General features: G+C 41.5%; 1 protein-coding gene and 1 long non-coding RNA gene across 2 annotated transcripts in view; one reads left to right on the top strand and one right to left on the bottom strand.

Annotated features, from left to right (window-relative positions):
- The first annotated feature begins 886 nt into the window (after window positions 1-886).
- Window positions 887-1,820, top strand: LOC308090215. Its single transcript, XR_013933597.1, has 3 exons — window positions 887-934; window positions 1,278-1,367; window positions 1,562-1,820. It is a non-coding gene; the product is annotated as an uncharacterized lncRNA (long non-coding RNA).
- A 15,087-nt stretch (window positions 1,821-16,907) lies between these two features.
- LOC308090703 (kin of IRRE-like protein 3) overlaps window positions 16,908-25,022 on the bottom strand; it is a gene marked incomplete at both ends in the record, with an annotated part of 132,284 nt that continues 124,169 nt past the window's right edge. Inside the window, 3 exons of the mRNA XM_080435968.1 lie at window positions 16,908-17,384; window positions 22,711-22,797; window positions 23,015-23,136. Coding sequence (XP_080292094.1) covers window positions 16,908-17,384; window positions 22,711-22,797; window positions 23,015-23,136 — 686 coding nt within the window. The remainder of the gene's footprint in view (window positions 17,385-22,710; window positions 22,798-23,014; window positions 23,137-25,022) is intronic.

The following is a 25,022-nucleotide window of genomic DNA, read 5'->3' as shown; positions in this document are numbered from 1 at the left end:
TTTTTCAAATAATCTAAATCTAAAAAGTAATTTAACTCGTCTAAATCTTAACTATGGTCTTTTGAAAAAAATCACATTGCAATGCTTTGTATAATGTAGGGCTTAATTTGTTAATCTATGTTTTTTTATGTATACTCTTAATCTAAATCTAAGTATCTTAACTAAAGTTTTTAATTAATTTCATTGTAGTAAAAAAGTGCAATAGTTGCCTCTGAGATGTTATAAAGTATAACAACATTTCCCATTCCAGACAGCTTTGACCAAAGTTGCTAATTATCATGTGAATGCTGCAGTGTCTCTCTACAGCACAGCCATTCACAACCAATGACTTTCCTTCTCAGTTTGGCCAATCAGGTTATCACATTTTTGAAATCTTAACTGCCATCCACTGCAGCCAGATGAAAATCAGTTGACTTGACTAGCTGACTGACTCAACATACTTGAATTAAGGTAAGCTTCAAGCCTACATGACGTATTTATAAATTGTTAGTAGGATACATTATATTGTATTGCACTAGTATCACAAGAGCATAATATTATATGCCATGGATTACTGTAGCAGGAAACCTGGAACACTTTATGTCGTAATTGTGAAATTTGCATTTATCAATTACATGTCTGCAGAGTTGTCAGATTATTTGTTTTTTGAAAGAAAAAATCCTCTGTTACATGTATTAAGTTTACAGTTTCTCCTTTGTTATCTTTGAGTTAATACATACATTTCCTTTGGGTTTTACTTAGTTTTTAGGCTACTTCAGAACTAAGGACTGAGAATTCCACTGATTCATGCATGCTGTGTGTGTCCACCCAAGGAGAGAAGGCCTTTATGCTTTTATAGTCCCAACTAACTTTGTGAATCATTCTTTTTGCAGGAGATTGTGAGCTGTTTACACAACTCTGAAAACAATGCCCTGAGACTTGATTCACAAGAAAGGTAATGAATTGTTTGTTTGTATCACTGTGTAATTTACCCCAGCTAAATAATAACAATGCATAACATTTATATAGCGCTTTTCTTAGTACCCAAAGTCGCTTTACAACAAAACAAAACAAAACAAACAACTTTATCAGGAGAGAAATTTTTAAAAAGGCTAAAAAGAAAACATTAAGGGAGATTTGAATTAGGGGGAGGGGGAAGGTGGGGTTTGATATAGGCTTTGAACAGGACGGGGGTGGAGGTGTGAGTTCCAAATGGGGGTGGCTGCAGTCTGCACTCTGCAACTGGTGGCAGTGTGTCTGCTCTGGAATCAACTAACATGCTGCTTTTCTATTTTCAGTATCAATTCTCCACATAATCTTGCAGCGATGACCCATGTTGGATCAGGTCGGCATTGCTTTCCCTGACGTAGACCGTGTCGTTATAACGGGTAAGAAAATATATGCTACTTTTACTTAAGTAAAATATATAAGTACATCTTCCACCAGCGTAGACTTTTACAGGGGCCAGTTAAAATTGCAGTCACATGTAAGTTCTCTTTTAGAGCAGTGTAGATGTGGAATTGTGTTGTTTGTGTAGATAAACAACTAAATAGATCCTAATTGTATTTTCCTTGTATTTTAGCTGCTTGCAGGACTCACTTGAGTCTCTGAAAAGAAGCCATCGCCTGGACCAGCCAGAGAATAATGACCAGAAGAAAAAGATGAATGCCTCAATGAAGAGCCGACAGAGAAGATTGAGGGTAAGTTATATGGAACTGTTTGTAAGATGTTTTTTGTTTTACATTCTGTGTTCCTGTAATAATGGTAATTTAATACATAATTTAATTGCTATTCTATGTTTTACAGTTGATGACCACCAGGACTGCATGTCTGGAGACTGATGGAGAAAGGCCATGCTAAGAAGTTCAGAGGAGGGAGACAAGCCGGAGGTGCCAGAGGACAGAGTGGGCTCATCAGCTGACCAGGGGCTATGGCAGCAGCGAAGCCAGAGGGAAGGCTGGAGGAGCGTGCCGAGATGTGGAGGTCTGTGGTCCACTCCAGACATGGGCAGCCAGAGACCAGCCCATGGAGAAAGAATCCTCTCGTCGGGCAGCCAAAGACCAGCACATGGGGAGAGAGTCCGTGTGTCGAGAGCAGTGTCGAGAAGGAGCTGAGGAGACCAGGGTGGGGAGCCATCACTCCACAGAGCCCAGGCTGCTTTTATCGCCACACAATTATGACATTGAACAATGGGTGAGCACATCTGAGCAAATTGCACATAGGCCTACTGGATGTCAGCAGGACAGATGAGTGGGCAGTTTGCCTGGTTCCCCCGCTCACCAGCAGCACGTGCCTAATATTATTTTAATGGACATTGACTCTATGAACTAAAGTGAACGAGAACTACAACCAAGTGTGAAGATGTTTCCCAGAGCCTCTACCAAGCCCATGTTGATTGAGGAGCTTGGAGAGAGGGGGGGGGGGGAGGTGCGAGTGTCCCCATGGTCTTGAGGAGAGGGGTAATATATGTGTATTTATATGCATTCCTCCTCCCATAGCCTGAGAGGGGGAAAGTGTGAGAGTGTCCTGTTCAAGTCCAGAAGATTGAAGAACTTGGAGAGGAGAGGACTGTTGTGACTGAGATTCTCCCATAGCCTGGCCAGCACCATGAGGATTGAAGAGCTTGGAGAGAGGAGAGAGGAAATGTAACAGCTCTCTGTTCTGAGGTCCTCTGTTACTGAGGTTTTGCACAGTTGAATTTTGCACAATGATTTTAAGTATTTATTGGTTTATAATCATGAAGGGCAAGTGTAATGGGTATGAGTGTGATAAGAGAGCAATATGTTTGAGTAGTGCAATATAGGGAATGCTGGGTGATTATTGAAAGCTTAACATGTCCCTGTAAGTTGTGCCTGTGGCCAGAGTAATTGGGCTGGACCAAGTTAGAAGGGCAGAGGGTGGTAGGATGAGAGCTGGACACCACCATGTCACCTGTGTGGCGAGCTTCCTGTGTTCATGTATTGTTTGTATTGTCGGTGAACAATCAAAATAAATACACCTTTTTGGTTGTACCCTATCAAGGCCTCTGTACTAACTCCAACCGCAAGTCGGGCATTCTCACAGCGCTGCACTCAGTACCACACTATGAGCTTGTAGATCTGCTATTTTTGAATAGCCAAAGTATACTGTATACTGTTTTTTTATTTATCAATAAACACAATTTACCTGCCTGAGATTGTTGCCTATTTGTTTTCAGAATCATGTATGTATTATGTGTGTGTGTGTGTGTGTGTGTGTGTGTGTGTATATAACTAAATAAATAAATATATATATATATATATATATATATATATATATATAAATAAAATAAGGGGGGGCACCACCCCCCTAGATCCCTAGGAGGGGGGTCACCTTGTGAGCCCCCATCCCCCCCCCCCCCCCCTCACAATGTGACCCCCAAAATAAGGGAGGGATGATTGCCCACCTAGTATAGGTCACAGCCAATCATAGGTGGCTTATTGCACATGCTCAGTAGCATTACTCTAGATAGGGAGGAGGGGGGAGATCTCCCCCCTCCCAAATTGTGGAAATCCAGGTTAGGGCTGAAGGTGTGATTTTCTGGCAGCAGCCCCAGCAGGGGGTCACGCATACTTAATTTGGTACGATACCAGTCTTTACTGACTCAGAAAACTTTGAGTTTTCCGAGTGGTTTAGCTCATGTAAATACAGGAATTTTCACTGAATTTACATCTAATTTTCATCTGTTTTCATAGCCGGAAACCTTGTTTTTTGCGCAGTGAGACAGGTTAGCAGTAGAGCAGCCTCTGGTGAAGATCAGGTCCAGTTGGTTGCCCGCCTCATGGGTAGGAGGAGATGGGGAAATAACTAGGTCAAAGGCGGCGAGAAACGAAAGTAGTGGGTCTAGCTGCTTCTCAGTCGGGAGGTTGAAGTCACCCAGAAGGATGAATCCAGGGCCATCGACAGGGAAGTGAGAGACTAGATGGTCCAGCTCCTCCAGGAAGCCACCAGCAGGGCCCGGTGGGCGATAAACAACTGCAATGGTGAGCTTGACTGGATGAGAAACAGTGACCACATGAAATTCAAATGAGACCAATCACAGTGGTCATCATAGTGATGGAAGCTCACTTCCAAAAAGGAAAATTTTTGGAAGTGCATAATCCTATTTATAGGTTATTAATGTCATCATGTGTCTCGCTAGCCAATCACAGTGCTGAATAGAGTCAGCCAATAGAGTCAGCCAATCACAGTACAGCTAGGGGTCTACTAATGGGCCAATCACAGTGCAGGAAACTAATACTAATGAGGTGTCCCAACCCCACTTATAGGGGCGGCTACACCGCCCAAAAATAGGTTTTGCACAAATCGGCTTCCTGGTGGCGCTATAACAGGCCCATATAAAAATTTGGGGCAGAGGTTCTGAATTGGCATCCAGGGAGTGTGTGTGCACAGTTTCGGAGCAACCGGGTCAACGGTGTCGGAGATTAGCTGCTAACACACGGACAGGACACACGGACGGACACACGGACGGACGGACGGACGGACGGACAGACAGGGGGTAAAACATACTCTCTCGCCATGCCTTTCGGCCTGGCGGAGACAAAAAGGTAAAAGTAAAAGGGTAAAAAGACAAAAAACTAGAAAAAGTGCTCCTCGGAGTCGGAGCACAAGTCTCCGCCAGGTCAGGTAGGTTATTATGGCCTCCTGGTGGCGCTATAATAGGCCAATGTGAAAAGGGTTCCATTTCTTCTTAGGCTTTTCACAGCATTCGGACACTGCATTCATGATTTTGTTCCAAAAATGTGGTTTGCTAAATTAGACCTGCTGGTGGCGCTACAACAGGCCAATGTAAAAAGGGGGGCATTTCTTCCTCGGCCTAGTGGGAATGTGCGTACGGAAAAATCGCACACTGCGTTCATGATTTGAGGATTTTTTTTCAAAACGGACCTATCCTGCAAACTTTGTAAGGCAATGTTAGGCAAGTAGGATGGAATATGAAATATCGGACACATTCATCTTGATCACATGACTATAGAGATACTGTGTACCGATTTGCGTGTTTTTTGGACAGAATCTGAAGGAGTAAGAAGAAAACATTTGTTTCACAAAAGTCAGCCTCCTGGTGGCGCTCTAAAAGGCAGATGTGAAAAATGCAGGGCAAAGGTTTTTCCGTGGCCTCTAGGGAGTGTGCGTGCAAAGTTTCGTGCAGATCGGTGCAGTTATAGGTAAAAACGTGAATCGGCCTGTTATAGCGCCACCATGAGGTTGATGTGAACGTTTTCAAGTGGCATTTCTTCCTGGGCCAAGCGGGAATCTACGCGGAAAATTTCACGGAAATTGCATGCTGCGTTCATGATTTGAGGCATTTTGTTCAAAACGAACCAATCCTGCAAACTTTGGAAGCCAATCTTAGCCAATCAGGATGTAATATGGAAAATCGGACAGATCCGTGTTGATCACGTGACTATAGAGATACTGTTTACCGATTTGCGTGTTGTTTGGACCAAATCTGTAGAGGTAATATCCAAAAATGTGTTTTGCAAAAGTCGGCCTCATGGTGGCGCTATGACAGGCTGATCTGAAAAATGTGGGGCAGAGGTTTTGCTGTGGCATCCAGGGAGTGTGTGTGCGCAGTTTCACAGCGACCGGGCAAACGGTGGCGGAGATTAGCTGCTTGAAGACAGAAGGACGGACGGACACACGGACACACGGACACCCGGACGGACGAACAGGGGGCAAAACATACTCTCTCGCCATGCCTTTCGGCCTGGCGGAGACAATGAGAAGACTTGTCTGCAGTTCATGTTATGGTTAAGCTATCCTGTTGGAGCACCGGACTAAATGAGTTCACAAATATGATAAATACAAACATATCTTTAAAGGATGCTTTAAAGATATTGTTTGTATTTATCATATTTGTGATCTCTTTCATTTTATTTTTACTGTCAGATATAATTTCGGTGTAAATATTATTTCAGGTAATGTAGTTTTCGCTGAAGCACTAGCATCTTTATCTGTGGAACACGTCCCAGAGAAAGTGACAAATAAATCCCTCTTGACTCTCGTGATTATTTCGCTTTTGTAGTGTAGTGTAGTGTGTGTGTGTGTGTGTGTGTGTGTGCCAATGCTGCTTTGTGCTAATATATTATATTAGCACATTTAAAATGTTCTACTGATGCTCTAGTCCAGTGGTTCTGGACCCCCATCCTGACAAGCACTTTGAATTGTATAGTTGAGGCATAACATTTTGTTTGACTCCACAGATAAATATAGTGAAAATAGCAGATCTAAGCTCTTGCGAGGCGTTGTGAGCTTGTAGATCGGCTATTTCCAAAATGTTTACCTTTTTCTTATATTATTTGACAATTTGGCCAATGTTTGACTAGTTTTTATAGTAGGCCTATCGTTTGTTGATTACCTTTGATGCAGTAATGGTCTTTTTTCTTTTCTTTCTTTCATTCTTTCTTTTTGAGGTGTTAAAAGGGTCTTAATAAGTTCTTAAATTCACGGTCATCTGGGGACCCCTCCAAAATCATGTGGGGGTCCCGAACCCACAGGTTGAGAACCGCCGCTCTAGTTGATGAATGAATAACAAACAATGCTTTGTACAATAGATGATGTGAACTTATCATTAACCATATGAAGCGCCCTCTACTGGGCATGTTGATGAATGAACTAGAAAAAGTGCTCCTCGGAGCATAGGTCTCCGCCAGGTTTATTGTGGCCTCCTGGTGGCGCTATAATAGGCCAATGTGAGAAGGGTGCCATTTATTCTTAGGTCGTTCACGGCAATCGGACACTGCATTCATGATTTGAGGCATTTTGTTCCAAAATGTTGTTTTGCTAAATTAGACCTGCTGGTGGCGCTATAACAGGCCAATGTGAAAAAGTGTGGCATTTCTTCCTTGGCCTAGTGGGAATGTGTTTGTGAAATTTCACGGAAATCTCAAGCTGCGTTCATGATTTGAGGCATTTTGTTTAAAACGGACCAATCCTGCAAATTTTGGAAGCCAACCTTAGCCAATGAGGATGGAATATGGGAAATCGGACAGATCCGTGTTGATCACATGACTATAGAGATACTGTGTACCGATTTGCATGACGTTTGGATAAAATCTGTAGGAGTAATATGAAAAAAATGGGTTTTGGACAAATCCGCCTCCAGGTGGCGCTATAACAGGCCCATGTGAGGTTCTGAATTGGCATCCAGGGAGTGTGTGTGCACAGTTTTGCAGCGACCGGGCCAACGGTGCCGGAGATTAGCTGCTAACACACGGACAGGACACACACACACACACACACACAGACGGACGGACGGACGGAGGGTAAAACATACTCTCTCGCCAGGCCGAAAAACAAACGATGCTTTGTACAATAGATGGTGTGAACTTATCATTAACCACATGAACCCTAGCACCCTCTACTGGGCATATTGATGAATTGAATACATGTCTGACTGTACCTCGTGCTGTTTACATTTCTGACCAATTATTCAATCAATCAAAAACAAGATTTACAGCTTGGCTACCAATATAAAGAAAACAAGTGCATCTGTGTCTGTCTGTGTCCTTTTGTGTCTCCTTGTGTGTGTGTGTGTGTGTGTGTGTGTGTGTGTGTGTGTGTGTGTGTGTGTGTGTGTGTGTGTGTGTGTGTGTGTGTGTGTGTGTGTGTGTGTGTGTGTGTTGTATACAGTATGTGTTTGTGTGGGCGCACTAGGGTTTCAGACGATAGAAGCATGTGCAGTAGCGTTTTACATGCGGAAGTCGTGCAATCCCAGAATGCACGACGGCAGCTTCACTGTTCTACCGCGGTTCTGGGGGCTTGGTTCAGAGTATGGGATAGTAACTATAGGTCGATATAGAAGCACAATTACTGTTTATACAGTTTCCACACTTACAATATTGGATGAACAAATGGACACATTTGTGCCCTTCTCCCTGTCACATACTGATGGCTCAATCTACATGTCATAGGAGCCTTGGCTGCACAAACTGACCTATTGACCCTCAGGAATGTCCCACAGACTGGACCATGGATACAGATGACAGTTGCATCTCATTTCGCAAACGCAAGGTTTAACCGTGATTGAGAACTTGCTTTGAAGGTTTGCGAAACTTGGTACATTCTATTTTCAGATGTTTGTCTCCAAAGCAAACTCACTGGATCACCACAGACTCAATCCAGAATGGATCAGGATTCTTGGATTATAATACTGTTCCCCTTTATTGGATTATGTTATCATCCCACAGATAACACTCTGACTTATTGACAAGTAACCATTCATGTCACCACTCATGTCATAATGTTTGAATGTTTCATTCATGTAATCATTCCAATTAATTAATCATGATTTTGATTGTAATTATGACATACTATTTGCACCATATTCATCGTTGTTTACTGCACTGGATTCAATGGTTTATAATAACTGTGTAAATAAAATAAACACGACATTTTCAGAATATGTGTAATTTAAGCCATGAGCAATGCATGAGCAATGACTTCATGTGCCACTGAACTTCCAAAGATGGACACAACTTCTGGACAAGTCTTTGCCTCAAAACAACAACATATGTATTTCGGAACAACACGTGTGTTGCAACAGCCTCATGTTACTGTAAACACGCAACGTATATAAGCGCTGTGTGTGACCCCCCCTCTTAACTCAAAAAGGACCTAACCCCTCTTTGCGAGGAAGCAAGGGACCGCAAAGAAGAAGATGCCCTCCATGGCTGATGGATAGGAAGCTCTTCAGTGACCGCACCTCCGTGACTGGAAGGCCTGATTCTCCCACAAGCCAGACGCAACAGCTTGGGGTCCCCCAGACGACCTGACCCTGACCAAGTTGTGTCTCCGCTGCTTCTCTTCTGCCTGGCCTAGGCATCCCTAAAGACAGTACAGCCTGCCACAAAGCTCCTGACTGGCCCCTGCTCAACGCTACGACGACTGCGCTCTTGCCTGACCATAGGTACATCACGTGGGCAGCACTCTGCCACGCACACAGGCTCCTCAAGTCCAAGCTTGAGTGGACTTGAGTGGAGACTGAGACTGAGTTAACAAAGGACGGATCTACAACTACAACTTCACGTTTTCACCCTAAAACCAGCATGAATTTCACCACGTCGTCACAAACATGACAACTGTGATGTGTGGTAAACCCAGGAACAACCCTTGAATAAGATAAATTCAGCTGCTCATGGCATATCAGTCTTATTTCATTTAACTGTTGTTTTCTTACAGGATTTAAAGTTAGGTTTAGGTTCCATCTGAATCCAGCTAAAACCTTTATTACGTTTAATGTTGAGATTTTCCTTTTTATTAAATGTTGCATGTCTAGCTTAGGTTTGATTGAATAAATTCATATATTTTTAATATCAAATCTAGTTTGGTCATTGCTCAAGTTGAATTATTTTTCCTTATAGAACATTGACATATGTTGACACACATCTTAAAAAGGCTCTGCCGAGACAAGAACGTTTTCCCCTTCAGATCTTGTAGATTTATTGAAATACAATAATAAGTGATTATTTTATAATCTTTCATTATTTTATTGGTGGTTTAAAGTTAAGGTTAAATACAAATTAAGCTTGTGTTTAGTCATAAGTTGATTTTCATGGTGCCTCGTTACATTTTTGACTCTTAATTTTAAATACACATAATTCCAAATTTATGATTATTAATTTGATTATTAATAATACCACCGATATTGAAATTTACACACTCATGTCTACTACAGCCATATGGGTGACCCCTCATTGGCTGGTCTTTAGCCAATAGGGAGAAAAGGGAGCAAGTGAGAAAGTGAGACTAGTTGCAGGGTCTGTTTATTGACAGCTTGTTGCCAAGCTGTAAAAACCATTCAGTGAAAATTGCATATTGCATATCGACGCATTAGGAGCTTGTGGATCTGCTATTTTTGGCAAAGACATTTGGTGTAAACAGAAACATAACGGTGAAACTCAGGTCCGTTCCACTAAGACTAGAGAGAGTTTAAGTGGTTCATGGCCTCTGTGAGTCACAGCCATGCAAAAGCAAAGGCATAAGGCATGTTGAAAGAATGCAACTCATTGTCCCCAAAACAACCATATTGATCATGTAATTCTTTTTTTTCCGACTGGAGTATTGAACAATGCAGAGGGACAAATCTATACATTGATTCATGCTACAGTCTACTATACACATGGCAGGTTCAAACTATAATCAACCATTTTGACCTGTATTGAAGACCTCGACTGAATAGCGCCAATTTGATGAAATGATAAACGGTGAGTTTTTACTCTTAAAGACCTTCGGTAGCATTTTGATCAATATTCATTTGAGACTCACGCCATAGCGTCATTTAAAGGCGAATGATGAAACTCTATAGGCTGATTTTGTAGTTTTGTTTTCCATGGTCAGGTGAAAAATGACAGCATGGTGAAAACTATATACCGGTATATAAGAGCGACCTCATAATACACAGTGATGTTAGCAACGCCGCTGCAGCTAATGAAATGAACAATATGTGAGATAGATTTAGGTGTGCCTGCCTGTGTGCGTTAACAATACAAGACATAAATAGGTAGATGCCTCATTGGCCTGTGCGGCCGCACATCATTAACACCAACCCCATATTATGTAGGAATGCTTGCCATAACTCCAGTGTTGTATAGAAGTACCTGTGACTAAAACTTTTTTATGTTTTATAACCATTGCCATTACTATTTATATCGTTGCTGTTGGGAAGAAACAACGCATCGCCATATTTTTACTTTTTGTGTTTTTTTTCTACAGCGACACACAAAAGCATAAAAAGTCGCTTCACGCCGCGTTTCGAGCTTTAATGTGGATCTGCTACTTTTGCTACTTTTGAAGTTGGACATATGAGGTTTCCACCCGACGGAGACAAATCAGTCGATGGTGTTTTTCTATGAAAATCATTTTTTAGTAACTAAGTAACTAAGTATCTTATATCATAACTACATGTCGGACATTTCTAACAAACCAAACTGCGTGAAAATAGTTTGAGAATTCAGCATATATGGCGCGTCGCGGCATCGCTTCCATGAACCGCAGCGGCCGATGAGATATCTACGTTTATATATCTATATACTGTTGACTACCGTCTATGCTTTGCACATTGGCCCACCCAAACATTGTGAAAGTAGCCGATCTACAAGCTCACAACGCCCCGCAGAGCTTATAGTTTGGCTATTTTCACAATATTTATCTGTGGAACCGAGTCAAACTAAACATAATGCTGTATACAATTCCAAATGCTTGTCAGGGTTGGGGGGTCCCCAGTTCAAATATGATTATGTTGGGGGGTCGTGGCCTGAATAGTTTGGGAACCCTCTATCACACCCTATTGCTGCTGCGTTGCTTAGTTACCTGTCATGGTTTTAATCTGCCGCAGTTTTTAACCAGAAACTTGAAAACAAACCACAAAATCAGCCTTGGGATTTCATGCCCCTTATAAGAAAATAATGACCTCATGTTCTGTTTTTAGATGAAACCTATGTTAAACATATAGTGGAAATTCTGTCATTAATTCCAATTTAGTGCACGGATGCCAGCAGTAGACGCTCACTTTCCTCACGACCAGGCTCTGGTGTCTAATGAGGTAAGTCTATTTGATGTTTTTCTATCCTTCAGAGGATGTTCACTGAGGGAATGGCTTTTAATTAAGTATTCGCCATCCATTTACTGACACATGTTTAGCAAATGGACTTTCTTCTACCAAACATCTGTGTTCAAGGGATTAATGGCAGGGGAGAGAGCATTTGTTGGCAACTGGAATGAAAAGAGGACTTTCTTACAAATTAAAGAGCGGATTGATGAGCGCCACACATAACAACTTAACTGTTACCTAAAGTGACTGGCAAGCATGAGGACGGCACACCAGGGGTGGAAAAAAGTACCCACATTTGTTACTTAAGTAAAAGTATCAATACTGCACTGTAGAAATACTCTGTTACAAGTAAAAGTCCGGAATTCAAAATGTAAAAGTATTGGTATCATAATGTAATTTGAGTACCAAAAGTAGAAAGTTCTCATTATGCAGAATGCAGAAGTTTTCAAAATGTATAAAAATCTTTTGAAAATAGCAGATCTACAAGCTCACAAATGTGTTGCATCGTGACACATTGTGTGCTTGTAGATCGGCTATTTTCAAATGGCCGAAATGTATATACTGTAGGGCTGAAGTGGTTAATGTATGTTTTGTAATAATAATCAAAATCTACAAAGTAACTAAAGTTTTCAAATCATTGTGGTGGAGTAAAAGTATAATATTTGCCTCTGAGATGTAGTGGAGTAGAAGTACTGAATATTGGAAATACTCCAGTAAAGTAAAATAATAAATAAATAAATTACACTGAAGTACAGTACTTGAGTAAATGTACTTAGTTACTTTAAACCACTGCTGCTGCACACTGTGAAATTCTGATGATAAGACTTCTCATCAGAATTTGTTCACAAATGTTACATTTGTACACTTTCAGACTTACAGTAGCAAATGGATAAATTAACACACACACGCACGCGCACACACACACACACACACACACACACACACACACACACACACACACACACACACACACACACACACACACACACACACACACACACACACACACACACACACACACACACACACACACACACACACACGCCAAGACCCATCTCTTCTCCAGTGACAAGGACTCATTAGTTAAAATACTCATTAGTTTGAAATAAGCTAATTAAAAGGAAAGTGATGGGGAAAAAGAAAACGCCTATGTATTGTTAAGGTAAGCACTTGTGTATAATTAGCCTCGTCTGACAGATGTAGACGGCCCGCTAAGTTGAAAAGGCTCAATTATTATAAAGCACACGATAAAAACCAGGAGGAAAAAGCAAATCATTTGCGGCATAACGAAGACATAAATAAATGATTGGCGTGTTGCCAATGCCAGAGGGAGGAGAAGGTTACAGCGTGTTTGGTCCACAAGTTGGAGCCCTTCTGGGCCGTAGCGATGAAATGTCACCGCTTGATTTCCCCTTGGTCCAAAGTCTGTCTGCCCTCGACCCTTTATTAATCACTAGAAGAAGCAAATATCATAGGCCAATAAATTCCTGAAGTCTGGAGAGGGAATTGGTTTGAAAAGTCGTGGCTTTTGTATGGATATAATTCACAAGAACGTGGGCAACTTCTGCCATAGCAACTCTGCATACATAATTCCGAGGCTCTTGTTATCGTGGTAATATTTAGATTTTTATTTTATTTTTGTATTATTAAGAAGGCGTATGGATTCCACAATGCAGAGGATATATTGGTTTCACTGCTTTCAGATATTAGTGTATTCACTGTAATTTAAGACACCAGATATCAACAATAGCTCCCAGTGCTGGAGATCTCATCATGTTCTTGTTGACATTTCTCTTCTTTGACAACTTTTTGAGCTTTTTAAAATATATTCTTTACATTATATTTTTCAATCCCACGCCACAAACAAAGTCTATTATTATTGTCCCAGCAGCTTCACTGATCTGCAGATACAGTGCGGCACCCGAAAGCGTAATTTGTAGTGTAAGTCATATTTCGTTTCCATATCCCATCTATAGTTTATATTGCTTGTGCTTTCATGGAAGTCCACAAAGAGGGGGAACAAACTTCCTGTAAGAATCTAACTCTAGAGGCTGTGGATGTCAAACTGACATGATACTAACATGATACTGACCATGATACTGACATGACACTGACCATGATACCAACATGATACTGACCATGATACTGACATGATACTGACCATGGTACTGACCATGATACTGACATGATACTGACCTGATACTGACCATGATACTGACCATGATACTGACCATGATACTGACATGATACTGACCATGATACTGACCATGATACTGACATGATACTGACCATGATACTGACATGATACTGACCATGATACTGACATGATACTGACCATGATACTGACCATGATACTGACCATGATACTGACATGATACTGACCATGATACTGACCAGATACTGACCAGATACTGACCATGATACTGACATGATACTGACCATGATACTGACCATGATACTGACATGACACTGACCATGATACTAACATGATACTGACCATGATACTGACCATGATACTAACATGATACTGACCACGATACTGACCATGATCTCGCTTCAGGTGCCGGGGTGGCCAGAAACGCCACTGGCGACGCATTGTGAGCTTGTAGATCGTCTATTTTCTCTACTTAAGAACATAATGACAAGCCTTGAATATGGACACCAGGTTGAAAAGTGGTTAAGCAGAAGAAGCTACTACTCAAGCAATGTTTGACGCAGAGCATCTGTGGATGTGTGCGAGGATGTCTGTGATCTCACCTACAGATCTAAATCCCAGACACGGACCATCTGTGTCTGACAAAGATCGTCTGTGGAGGCGCAACGGCTCATTATGGCTCAAGTTGCAAGTTGAGCTGGCTTTGTGAACAGAAGCAGAAAACTCACTGGTACTACACTACTAGAGAAGTAGGCGGCTGCAGTGTTGAGAATTTAAAATGGGCCATTCTGCGTGAATGTTTGAGTTCATTTCACTTCTTTTTTTACTTGAACAAATCAATCAAAAAAAGTTGTTGGAATCAACTTGTATTGAGGTAAACTGCAGATTTCTTTAATCAAGACATGTGTGCGAGGATGTCTGTGATCTCACCTACAGATCTAAATCCCAGACACGGACCATCTGTGTCTGACAAAGATCGTCTGTGGAGGCGCAACGGCTCATTATGGCTCAAGTTGCAAGTTGAGCTGGCTTTGTGAACAGAAGCAGAAAACTCACTGGTACTACACTACTAGAGAAGTAGGCGGCTGCAGTGTTGAGAATTTAAAATGGGCCATTCTGCGTGAATGTTTGAGTTCATTTCACTTCTTTTTTTACTTGAACAAATCAATCAAAAAAAGTTGTTGGAATCAACTTGTATTGAGGTAAACTGCAGATTTCTTTAATCAAGACATGGTGTTGGCACACATTTCTTTATGTACAATGATGTACATTCACAACAGAAATCCCAAAATGTATGGCAGGATTGTCAAACACAACAGCGATGATTCATTTTTTATTATACAATAAGGTGAGCCAAATACAGTTGTAAGTGCTTAGTTATGACAGTACATCAACCCATGCTATTCAGTTATATTCAGCTTTACAACATGAGTAGCCATGTATTGTACCCATTTGTGCTTTCATCGTATAGCGTTTGATTCCTCATTAACAGCCTTCCAGTATCATTAAAGGTGACATAATGGGGCATAGTCTCTTACTGTATTTGCATCGTGCATTGATTGCCTATTTGATTGTTCCTGGCTTTTCTACCATGAGTTTATAGTTTACTTGTCAGATAAAGGACAAATTGAAACAGCCCAATGAACCTCCCAATCATATCAGATAGGCCTATCTTCATTTTGTTGAGCAGCACTGGAATTGCTTATTATCATAAGGCAGGCATTTGCTCACCGATCCTTATTCTTAGGCCGGTAATCCAATTGTTAGACTTCAAACGGATGACAGCATCTCGTTTCTAGTACGTCTAGTCGTTCATAAGCTCACTCAAAACAGTGTGCATGAAACGTCACGGTAAGATATGGGAATATCAGTTCGAGAAAAGTCGCTTTTACTGTATGTTCACCCCTCGTCATTCAGTAGTCAAATCACAGTACACAAAATGCTGGGTTTACAGAGCTCCAGTGTAAACAACACGATATCCGCTAAGTATAGAAATGAGAAACTGCTCTGGCAGCTGGAGGATGGTTGCCAGAGATACAGTGTACGCACGCACACGCACACACACACACACACACACACACACACACACGCCCGCCCGGCCGCACACACACACACACACGCGCGCGCACACACACACACACACACACACACACAAGCTGCAAGTGTCTCACATTAAATGGGAAAAGTACAGATCTTGCCACCCTTGCTGTATACACTCATAAACATTTAGAAAGAAAATCCCTTCATTGGGGATGACTGAAAACAATGCCGCAAGGAGATGTGGGGGAGTGTTAGAACGTTGACCTTGCGTGTGTAAACACACGACGAGATACACATCCATGGTTTCATCATGCATTCATCTGTGATCTCGGAGTTCATAATGAACCTTCACAAGGGCATACACCACAGGGCAGAATTTGTATACAGGGTCCCCCCGCCCCCAAAAAAAACCCAAATAAAAGTCCATAGCCTTCAAAAGAAGAAAACAAAGTACAGCACATTTTATAAATGGGATCACAACTTCAAATCCAGCTCCGGTTAGAGGTTGCCAAGGTGTGTTCAGCACAAATCTTACAGGTACCTTGTGACATCTAACGGTTGCTGTATAGTGCCAACTCCCATCCCTTTCCCCGCTTGAAGGGATCATCAGTCATCTCGCAATCTTTTCATGGGTACACAAATGGTTGCTGTCAGTTTTTCCGCAATACCCGTTGTGCTTGAAATGCTAACAGGGCAGCCGAGCACACCCCTCGATTCCTCAAACACGAAACAAAAAGCTATGTTAAGAAGTCTTATATTCACATGCCCATAACTTTGCACCTCGGAAATGCACGTGTCAAGGCAGACTGCGAACTGAAACAAAATGGTCGACAGCGTCCAATGGCTGTTTTCACCGATGTTTTACGCCGTGCGAGTCGATAAAGCAGAAGAATGATTGTCATGATTTGTATTTTCTTTTCACGGTGGCAATCATGAGAATGATGTGGCGTTTTGCTCCCATTTGTTTCATCAGGACTCACTGTGTCGTTCTCCCACACCAGCCAAAAAGCAGGTTCATCGTGAAGTGGCGAAAAAGTTCCCATCAACAAACCACTGAAAGGACACCAGCGGGAACACTGTACGAAAACACATCTCGAGTTTTGGTTTCCTTTGAAAACGTCCCTTGAATTCCCACTGGGCTCTGTTTCCGATCTCTTCGCCCGTTTAGACGTGGGTCTGCATGCGTTTCTGCAGAGGCCTGGTGAGGTCTGAGTTCTGGGAGGAGGACTGGGAGTAGTGGGAGGAGGACGAGGCAGAGGTCTTGCTGTCCTTGTCGAACTGCACGTATCCGTCCTGCTTGCTGTAGCTGCTGACACTGCTGTCGCACTGCGTGTCGATGAAGGAGCTCGAGTCGCTAAGCGAGCTCCTCTGGAACTCCCGCTCGCAGAGCTCGATGGAGCTGCTGCCCATGCCCAGCACGAAGCGCTGGCTGTAGTCGTACAGGCGGTTGGGGCCGGCGCCGAGCGTGTTGTAGATGTTGGTGAAGGACATGCCGGTGGGAACCCGGTGCTTGCCTATGGTCATGGTTCCACTGGGAGGGCTGCGGACCACGTCGGGAGTCTGGCTGGCAGCCAGGGACATGGTTGGGGTGGTGTGGTGCTCGTTGAAGGTGTTGACGCTGTAGTAACCATTCGTGGGGTCCTGTAACACGGAGCCAGAGAAATAGAAGCAAAGACAATATCAGCCGTGTTATTATTGAAGGAAGTGGCTCGGATGCAGATATTGTTGATGAAGAGAAGCTGCCCTCAAGAGCTCTGTTTGTTGTGCCTTGACAGTAAATAATTACACATTTAGTAATTACAAACTATGGTTTATATGAAGTGTAACAGATACAAACACCGGTGCCCTGAAGACATGGAAATGTAAAACAGAAACTGTGGGTTTCTCATCTATTTGTACATTTGCTTTCTCCCTCGAAGGTCAAAACCAAAGCTGTTCATTAAAATGGAATGATTAACATAGAAAAATAATAAGCACATTTTTGCTACGTGAAAAAAAACAAAAACATAACAATGTATTGCTGCTGTCTCACTGAAATGTAATTTCTCTGTTTATTAAATGCCTCCGACATCCAAATGCGGATGCATACATGATCTACCTTTATGCAGTTTCATGTAATTGTGTGCATTTTAATTTTTCATGAAATATTCATAGTTAAAACCCTTCTAGAAGCAATAGCACATCATCTGTAGTCATAATTTCATTCCTTGTCAAAATGTTATACCCCCAATTTAGTTGCGCAAAACATTAAAGATTGTTATTACTTATTTATGGGTTAGAGAGCCTGAAACGGCAACCTTTCCATCTGGTAAATAAGACTTCCATTAGCGCCGAACCCATATGCAGGAAATTAGACGGCTTTGAGGAAGCACGCCTCCAGTTCTATGGGGAACAAACAATCTGCCTGTGAACATCCAATCACCAGTCCTTGATTCAATACCCATGTTTTTCTTTTAACTTTAATGCTGGCTTCTTAACCCATTCAGACCGGGAACGCATCTGTGTGTCATTTTTAGATTTCTTTGGGCTATTCAAAAATAGCAGATCTACAAGCTCATAGCGCGTCAATTCGTGCCGCGCTATGAGCTTGTAGATCTGCTATTTCTGAAACATTCACTCAAATCTTTGCTTCTGGGGATTTGACAAATGTCTTCTAAATACCGTTTTTTGGAAAAACCTATGTTGCTATAATATCAGTGGTTCTCAAACTTTTTTCATGTCAAGGACCCCCAAAACGCCATGTATTTATTTGGCTGCGGACCCCCATCTCAACATTTTTTGTTCCAGGGACCCCCCCAGATTCAAAGATTTGAGTTAAAAATGTATATATATTCAAAGATTTGCACACATTTTCACGATTCTTTTCCAAAAAATAGCAGACCTACAAGCTCGTAGTGCGGCACTCGGTGCCGCGCTATGAGCTTGTAGATCTGCTATTTTTAATAGCCCAAAGAAATCAAAAAAAAAATCAAAAAAAAAAAAAATCTAAAGAAATCAAAAGAAATCAATAACAAAATAAATAAATACATCTTAAAATCGAAGAAAATGACACACAGATGCGTTCCCGGTCGAAATGGGTTAAGTATAATAAACAGTGATTAGTGGGAGAGTTGTCTATTCATAGCTAACAATGGCAGCCAAACATAAATGGCTTCCTCATCAGAGGCTGAAAGCTGCCCACTTCCACATCAGAGATTGCCTCCCTTTGACTGAATTGAATAGCCAACAATGTCTGAAGCTGTAATTGCCATCACTCTTTAACTATAATTGCACCTCTATCATTCCTTGAGGAAAACTCTCAAAAAACAAAACAAGGTAAATCAACAAAACGGCAAAAAGCGAAACTAAAAGAAATTATTTCCTTTTCCATTATTTGATTATTCCACTTCAATAGTGTCCTTTAATGCCTTGAATAAGTCTTAACATTTAACATCAGCTAAACTGCCATTTTCTTTGTGTCACTAGTTTACTAAATGCATGTTAACTTTAACTAAACATGTCAGTTACATTAAGATTAAGATTAACTCACCAGCTGCCAGAGTTATTTCAGATTTTTAGCTGTTGGCTGCCAGAGATTTTTAATTGAAAAACAAAAAGTACTCAGGAGCCGAGATACAGAATTTTTAAGTTTTAAGTTAACAAGGAAGTGGATAGGAGTCTAGATCTTCGAAAAATCATATCTCCTAGGTCTTAGGGTCAAATATTTTTTTTTTTTTTTTTTTTTTTAATAGAACGCATTTATGCGATCTTGGCGGCCAAGCGCACTATTTATTAGATCGCATTAATGCGTTAATGGCGGCCAATGAGTTAAGCTTTCTGAAACTTGCCTTAAACTGTGGTATGTAAAACTAAAAAAACTAAAAACAAATTCTACTGCACAACTATTTGAATACAAATGTTGTTAAATCAACAACAAAAAACTGTGCAGTGTTTTGTGCAGATTGAGACAGAAAAGTGTAAACCACTGAATCTAAACAGCAACATGAAATGTGGCGTGAGAATGATAGACACAAATGATTCTGCCATTCATAATAAATATCCATAATGAGGAGAATTGGCATTGGTCCAAGTAAGAATGAGAGGCATTCAGATTCCTCTTGGGTTGAGATGTAAATACATTTAAGTAACCTTGTGACCTTAAGAGAGTGCATCGATAACATTCAGAGGAATATGTGCCCGTGGGAATTTCTACATCTAGGCCATTAAGTGTGACCCTGACCTGTGATGATAAGACACACGAGTCCGATGCGGAGATTCTAATTGGTCTGCGCTAAATCCAGTAAATAAGTACATTTACTCAAGTACAGTACTTAAATACAGTACTTGAGTAAATAGTACAAGTAAAAAGTATATTTTTTAGGTATTTTTGGGCGCTGAAACCGCCCCTATATGTGAGGTTTGGACATCGACATAAATTGCACCCCCCCCAACCCTGCGCTGTGATTGGCCACCATTGTACCCCCCTAACCCTGCACCGTGATTGGCCAATCACAGTCTATTCAGGACTGTGATTGGCTAGTGAAACATGACACATGTGCATAGCCCTATAAATAGGACTATGCACTTAAAAAAAACACATTTATGTTTTTTTTTACCACAGGTGGTCCACGGTCCACTTAAAAAAAACACATTTATGTTTTTTTTTACCACAGGTGGTCCACGGTCCACTTAAAAAAAACACATTTATGTTTTTTTTTAAGTTAGGGGTGTACAGTGGTTGGTCCACTTTTCTTTAAGTGAACTTCCATCACTGTGATGACCACTGTGACCACACCGCCCACTTCACACTGGGTGTGATTTTTTTTTTACTTTACTGGAGTATTCCCAATTTTCAGTACTTTTACTTCTACACCACAACATCTCAGCCACATGGGACATTGTGTGTGAGCTTGTAGATTGGCTATTTTCGGAGAACATTTGGTGTAGAGGGGGGGGGGGGGAATACGGGGGCCTAGTACAGAGCTCTGAGGTAACCCGGTCAGCTAAGTTGATGAAAGTTGGTGTTTAAACTCCAACGACCCTGAGGATGTGTAAGAGTGACTCTGGCTGGAGGATGGAGAACTGCAAAGGCCTGGCATCAACTCAAAAATGCTTTGCGATGATACGCAGCAGAAAATCAATATGGTATTATGGATCACTATTAAGGAGAGATGTTTCATAAATAGGTGGACAGGCATGGAAGGATTCAGTTACTGAAGATCATATCCAGACTGTGATTGGGACCGGCTTTTGGCTAGGCGTGGCAGCTCCAGCATGAAACGGCCCCTTTTCTCACGGATGACAATGACAAACAGATTTATTGTGTGTGTGTGTGTGGGGGGGGCTAAACAAAATAACTTTTTTTTGTTTTTCAAATTGACAGCTTGTTGATTAGAAAAAAAATAAAAATAGGATAGTGACAAGAATGATATAACCCATTTAGACCGGGAAAGTGTCATTTTTAGATTTCTTTGGCTATTCAAAAAAATTGCAGATACAAGCTCATAGTGTGGCACTCGGTGCCGCGCTTGTAGATCTGCTATTTTTGAAAAATCTTGAAAAATCTTATGTATATATTTTTAAAGCGAATTTTTTTTTCCTCAAATCTTTGCTTCTGGGGAAGCAAAGATCTTTCCCCCCCCCGAGAAAGATTTGAGTTAAAAAATGTTCCCTTAAAAAATATATATATCAAATATTTCCGCTAAATATTTGAGCTTGTAGATCTGCTATTTTTTGAATAGCCTTTATAAAACATGGATAAAGTGGGTTAGCGTTCCCGGTTTGAATGGGATAAGAAAACAGGTGGTCCACGGCCACACGAATAACAAACGGTGGGAATGCAGAATAGAATCTCTGAAAAACAACTCATCAGCCAGGGTCACGGCTGGGTGGAGCCAGTCTGGTAGCTAATAAACTGGGCCTGAATGTATCTCTGTGACAATGCCGACGTGCCTCCCCCGTATATAGCCGGCTCTGGGTCCCTCTACAGCTGTATGGAATACATGGCTGAATAAATCACTACAATGAGGGCCCGAGCCTGATGATTTAAGCCACCTTTAAATCATCATCACGCTCCTGCTACAGAGCTGATAGAGAAGTACAGACATGAATAATTGTAATGGCTCTTTCGTCCCAACTACTTCCATTGTAATTACTGTCAAAAAGGACATTAATAGGGAGAAACAACCATTTGTTTCTTCTGTTTTTATCAATCCAATGTGCAGGTCTCACACTGCGGTCCAAAGACAATCAAATTAGGGCTTTTGTCATGTTCTCGCTTAACTATTTTATGCAACACTGACCCATTACTGATGATTTTAATATAAATTTGAGGTTAATAATACTCGCGTTCTCAAGGGCTTGTGCAACATTATTTTACCATTTACACGTGATCAGATTGCTGCTAAACATTGGGCTAATACGAGTGAAACACTGCAGCTGTGAACTAATAAAGCAGCCCTAAATGACCAAAAAACGCATTAATTTCCCACGTAAAGAATAGAATTACAATATGTGTGTTATAAATTATCGCTCCAATATTACATTCCCGTCTTGGATGTGTCCTGGTCCTCAGAGAGGTTTCTGTGATGTGTTCTGTCAGCTCTGTTAGTCTTATACAGTATACAGTGTGTGCCTCTAGACGCTCCCACAAGGCTGCCATTCGTGCACATAGAGCCTGAAATGCATGCATTTCTTAGTGAACCAGATGCTGTCATGTGACGCTTCACTCTCGCAAATGACATCGAAAATGCGCGCTCTGAGTGTATTCTTCAGCATTTCCTTCTGTCCCCTCCCCTCCCCTCTCCTCTCCTCCCCTCCCCCTCCCCCTCCCCTCTCCTCCCCGCCCTTCTCCTCCCCTCCCATCCCCTCCCCTCCCATCACATCCCATCACATCAAATCCCCTCCCTTCTCCCCCTACCCTCTCCTCCCCTCCCGTCCCCCCCTCCCCATAGATGTGGGTATCCTCCTCCCCCCCACCACCACCCACCTTGATGTGCTGGAACTCCTTCTCCTCCTCCTGGAGCACCTCCAACTGCTTCAGCACGGGCTCCTGCTGGAACTCGCCACGATCAATCTGGATCACACAGCAAAACTTTAATCAGGGCTTTGGAAATGTAATAGTGTTTAGATTTTTCTTTTTTCCTCTTTTTTTTTTTCTGAAACAGTCTCTTGGGCTGGCAGTGTGTACTGCCAGAGAAAACACTTGGGGATAATGCTTTTCTTTCTCAAACGTCTGTGTGACGCGCGGATGACAGATATTCGCGACAGCGCGTCGCATTGCGTTCAATCACCATCATCTGCTTCATGGTGGCGTGCTCCTCCGTCTCGCGCGCCGCCGCGCTGCTGCTGCTGTGCTCCTTGTGCACGATCTCGACCCGGATGTCGTTCTTCGCGGCAGCCACCCCTTTGAGATCTACACGATACGGGAGAGAGAGACAGAGAGGCGGGGCTCATTAGCAAGGTGTGACAGACACACGGGTATACCTCCTCATAAACAGTACTAGAGCTTCAAAAGCCACTTGCTTTCTTCTGATCATACCACTGCTATAGGTATGATGACCCATATAAGTTATAAGTCATATGCTGGAAGCATATGAAATGAATAGTATTAGTCACAGGGAAAATACATGACAAACATTTGCAGGAAAATGCTAGTCGCATACGTACAGGATTTTCTTACATAGTATGCCTACAGTAGCCTACTGTATGTGAAGTCAATTTTATTTTTTAATTTTTTTACTAGATGTGGTATTTATTAACCAAATGAACCCTATCGTCCCTATTCTGGGCCTGTCATTAAACTGTAGGTGAGCAAAAATAGGCTAACATTCAGCAAAATTGTATTCATACATAAAAATGTTCGCTTAAAATAAATGAGCTATATATATATATTCAAAGATTTGCAAAGACATTCAAAGATTTTCAAAAATAGCAGATCTACAAGCTCATAGCACGGCACGAAGTGACACGCTATGAGCTTGTAAATCTGCTATTTTTGAATAGCCAAAGTATAAAATATGGTTAAGTGGTTAAAATCTAAATTGACACAGATGCTTTCCCGGTGTTTAATGGGCATGTTTTGAAGGAATGCTCACAACAAAGAACAATGCCCTGTAAACATTAGCTCATCCACTGGCAAGAACAAAAAGTTCCAAGAGGACAAGTCTCCCCCCCCGCCAAAGTTGGCACGAAAAAGATGAATGAAGTCTTCATTTTTAATCTTTGGAAAATTGCCCATGGAAGAGGATGATGAGCACTTCAATGCTGTCTGGGGTGTAGCTGGAAGATTTAAATCTTTGCCAGCCTGCATCAGCCTTTAGTCTCTTTCACTAAACCTCATCGCGTATGATCCGTAGCAATCAATGGCAACAACCACTTAAAACCCACACTTTGTTGACAGGTCCCCCCCCCCTGGGATCTGCACTTGGTTCCCTCCATTTTTCCCCCCTCTACGCCAAATATCTTCGGCCGCAAATAGTCGGGCTTGTGAGCTTGTAGATCCGCTATTTTCGGCCATTGTTTTCCTATATTCGCTAAATGCCCATTAAAGGGATGCTAGGGTTCAAGTGGTTAACCTAAGCCTAATTTATCATTTGTCACACGCTGTGCTGCTAGCTTGGAAATGAGTTCGACGTATGTTGAACTGATTTCCAAGCTAGCAGTAATGTAACTACTACAGCACACTGCAACTACTACAGTAAGTGATGACACTTCTTTGTGGGTTCTTTATTTAGGTGTTATTATGACACTATTGAAGTAAGATGATGTTAATGGTACTGTACAATATTTTACACATGCTGAAGCTTGTGCACACATTTAATGAAAGTACTAAATAAGTACTGTACTTGAGTACAATGTTGTGGTATTTGTACTTTACTTGAGTATTTCCAATTTCCAATACTTTTACTTCTACTCCACTACATCTCAGAGGCAAATATTGCACTACATTCCACTACAATTATTTGTAAACTTTAGTAACTAGTTACTGTACATTTTGATTATTATTGCAAAACATACATTAATAACTTCAGCCCTATATACATTTCAAAAGGTTTTAATACTGAAAACTTGAAATGGGACATTCTGCATAAAGAGTACTTTTACCCTTGGTACATTTTGATGCCAATACTTTAGTATTTTCACTGAAGTAAATTTTGAATTCCAGACTTTTACTTGTAACAGAGTATTTCTACACTGCAGTATTGATACTTTTACTTAAGTAAAGCAATTGAGTACTTTTCCCACCACTGCATATAATGGGAGTTCATCTCATCATTTTCTGAACCGTCCAAATTAAAA

This window comes from Gymnoscopelus braueri, assembly GCF_963280865.1.
Source record: "Gymnoscopelus braueri genome assembly, chromosome: 8".
NCBI classification, from domain to species: Eukaryota; Metazoa; Chordata; class Actinopteri; order Myctophiformes; family Myctophidae; genus Gymnoscopelus; species Gymnoscopelus braueri.
Note: the sequence above shows the minus strand (reverse complement) of the source record. Positions and strands in the feature narration are given on the sequence as shown.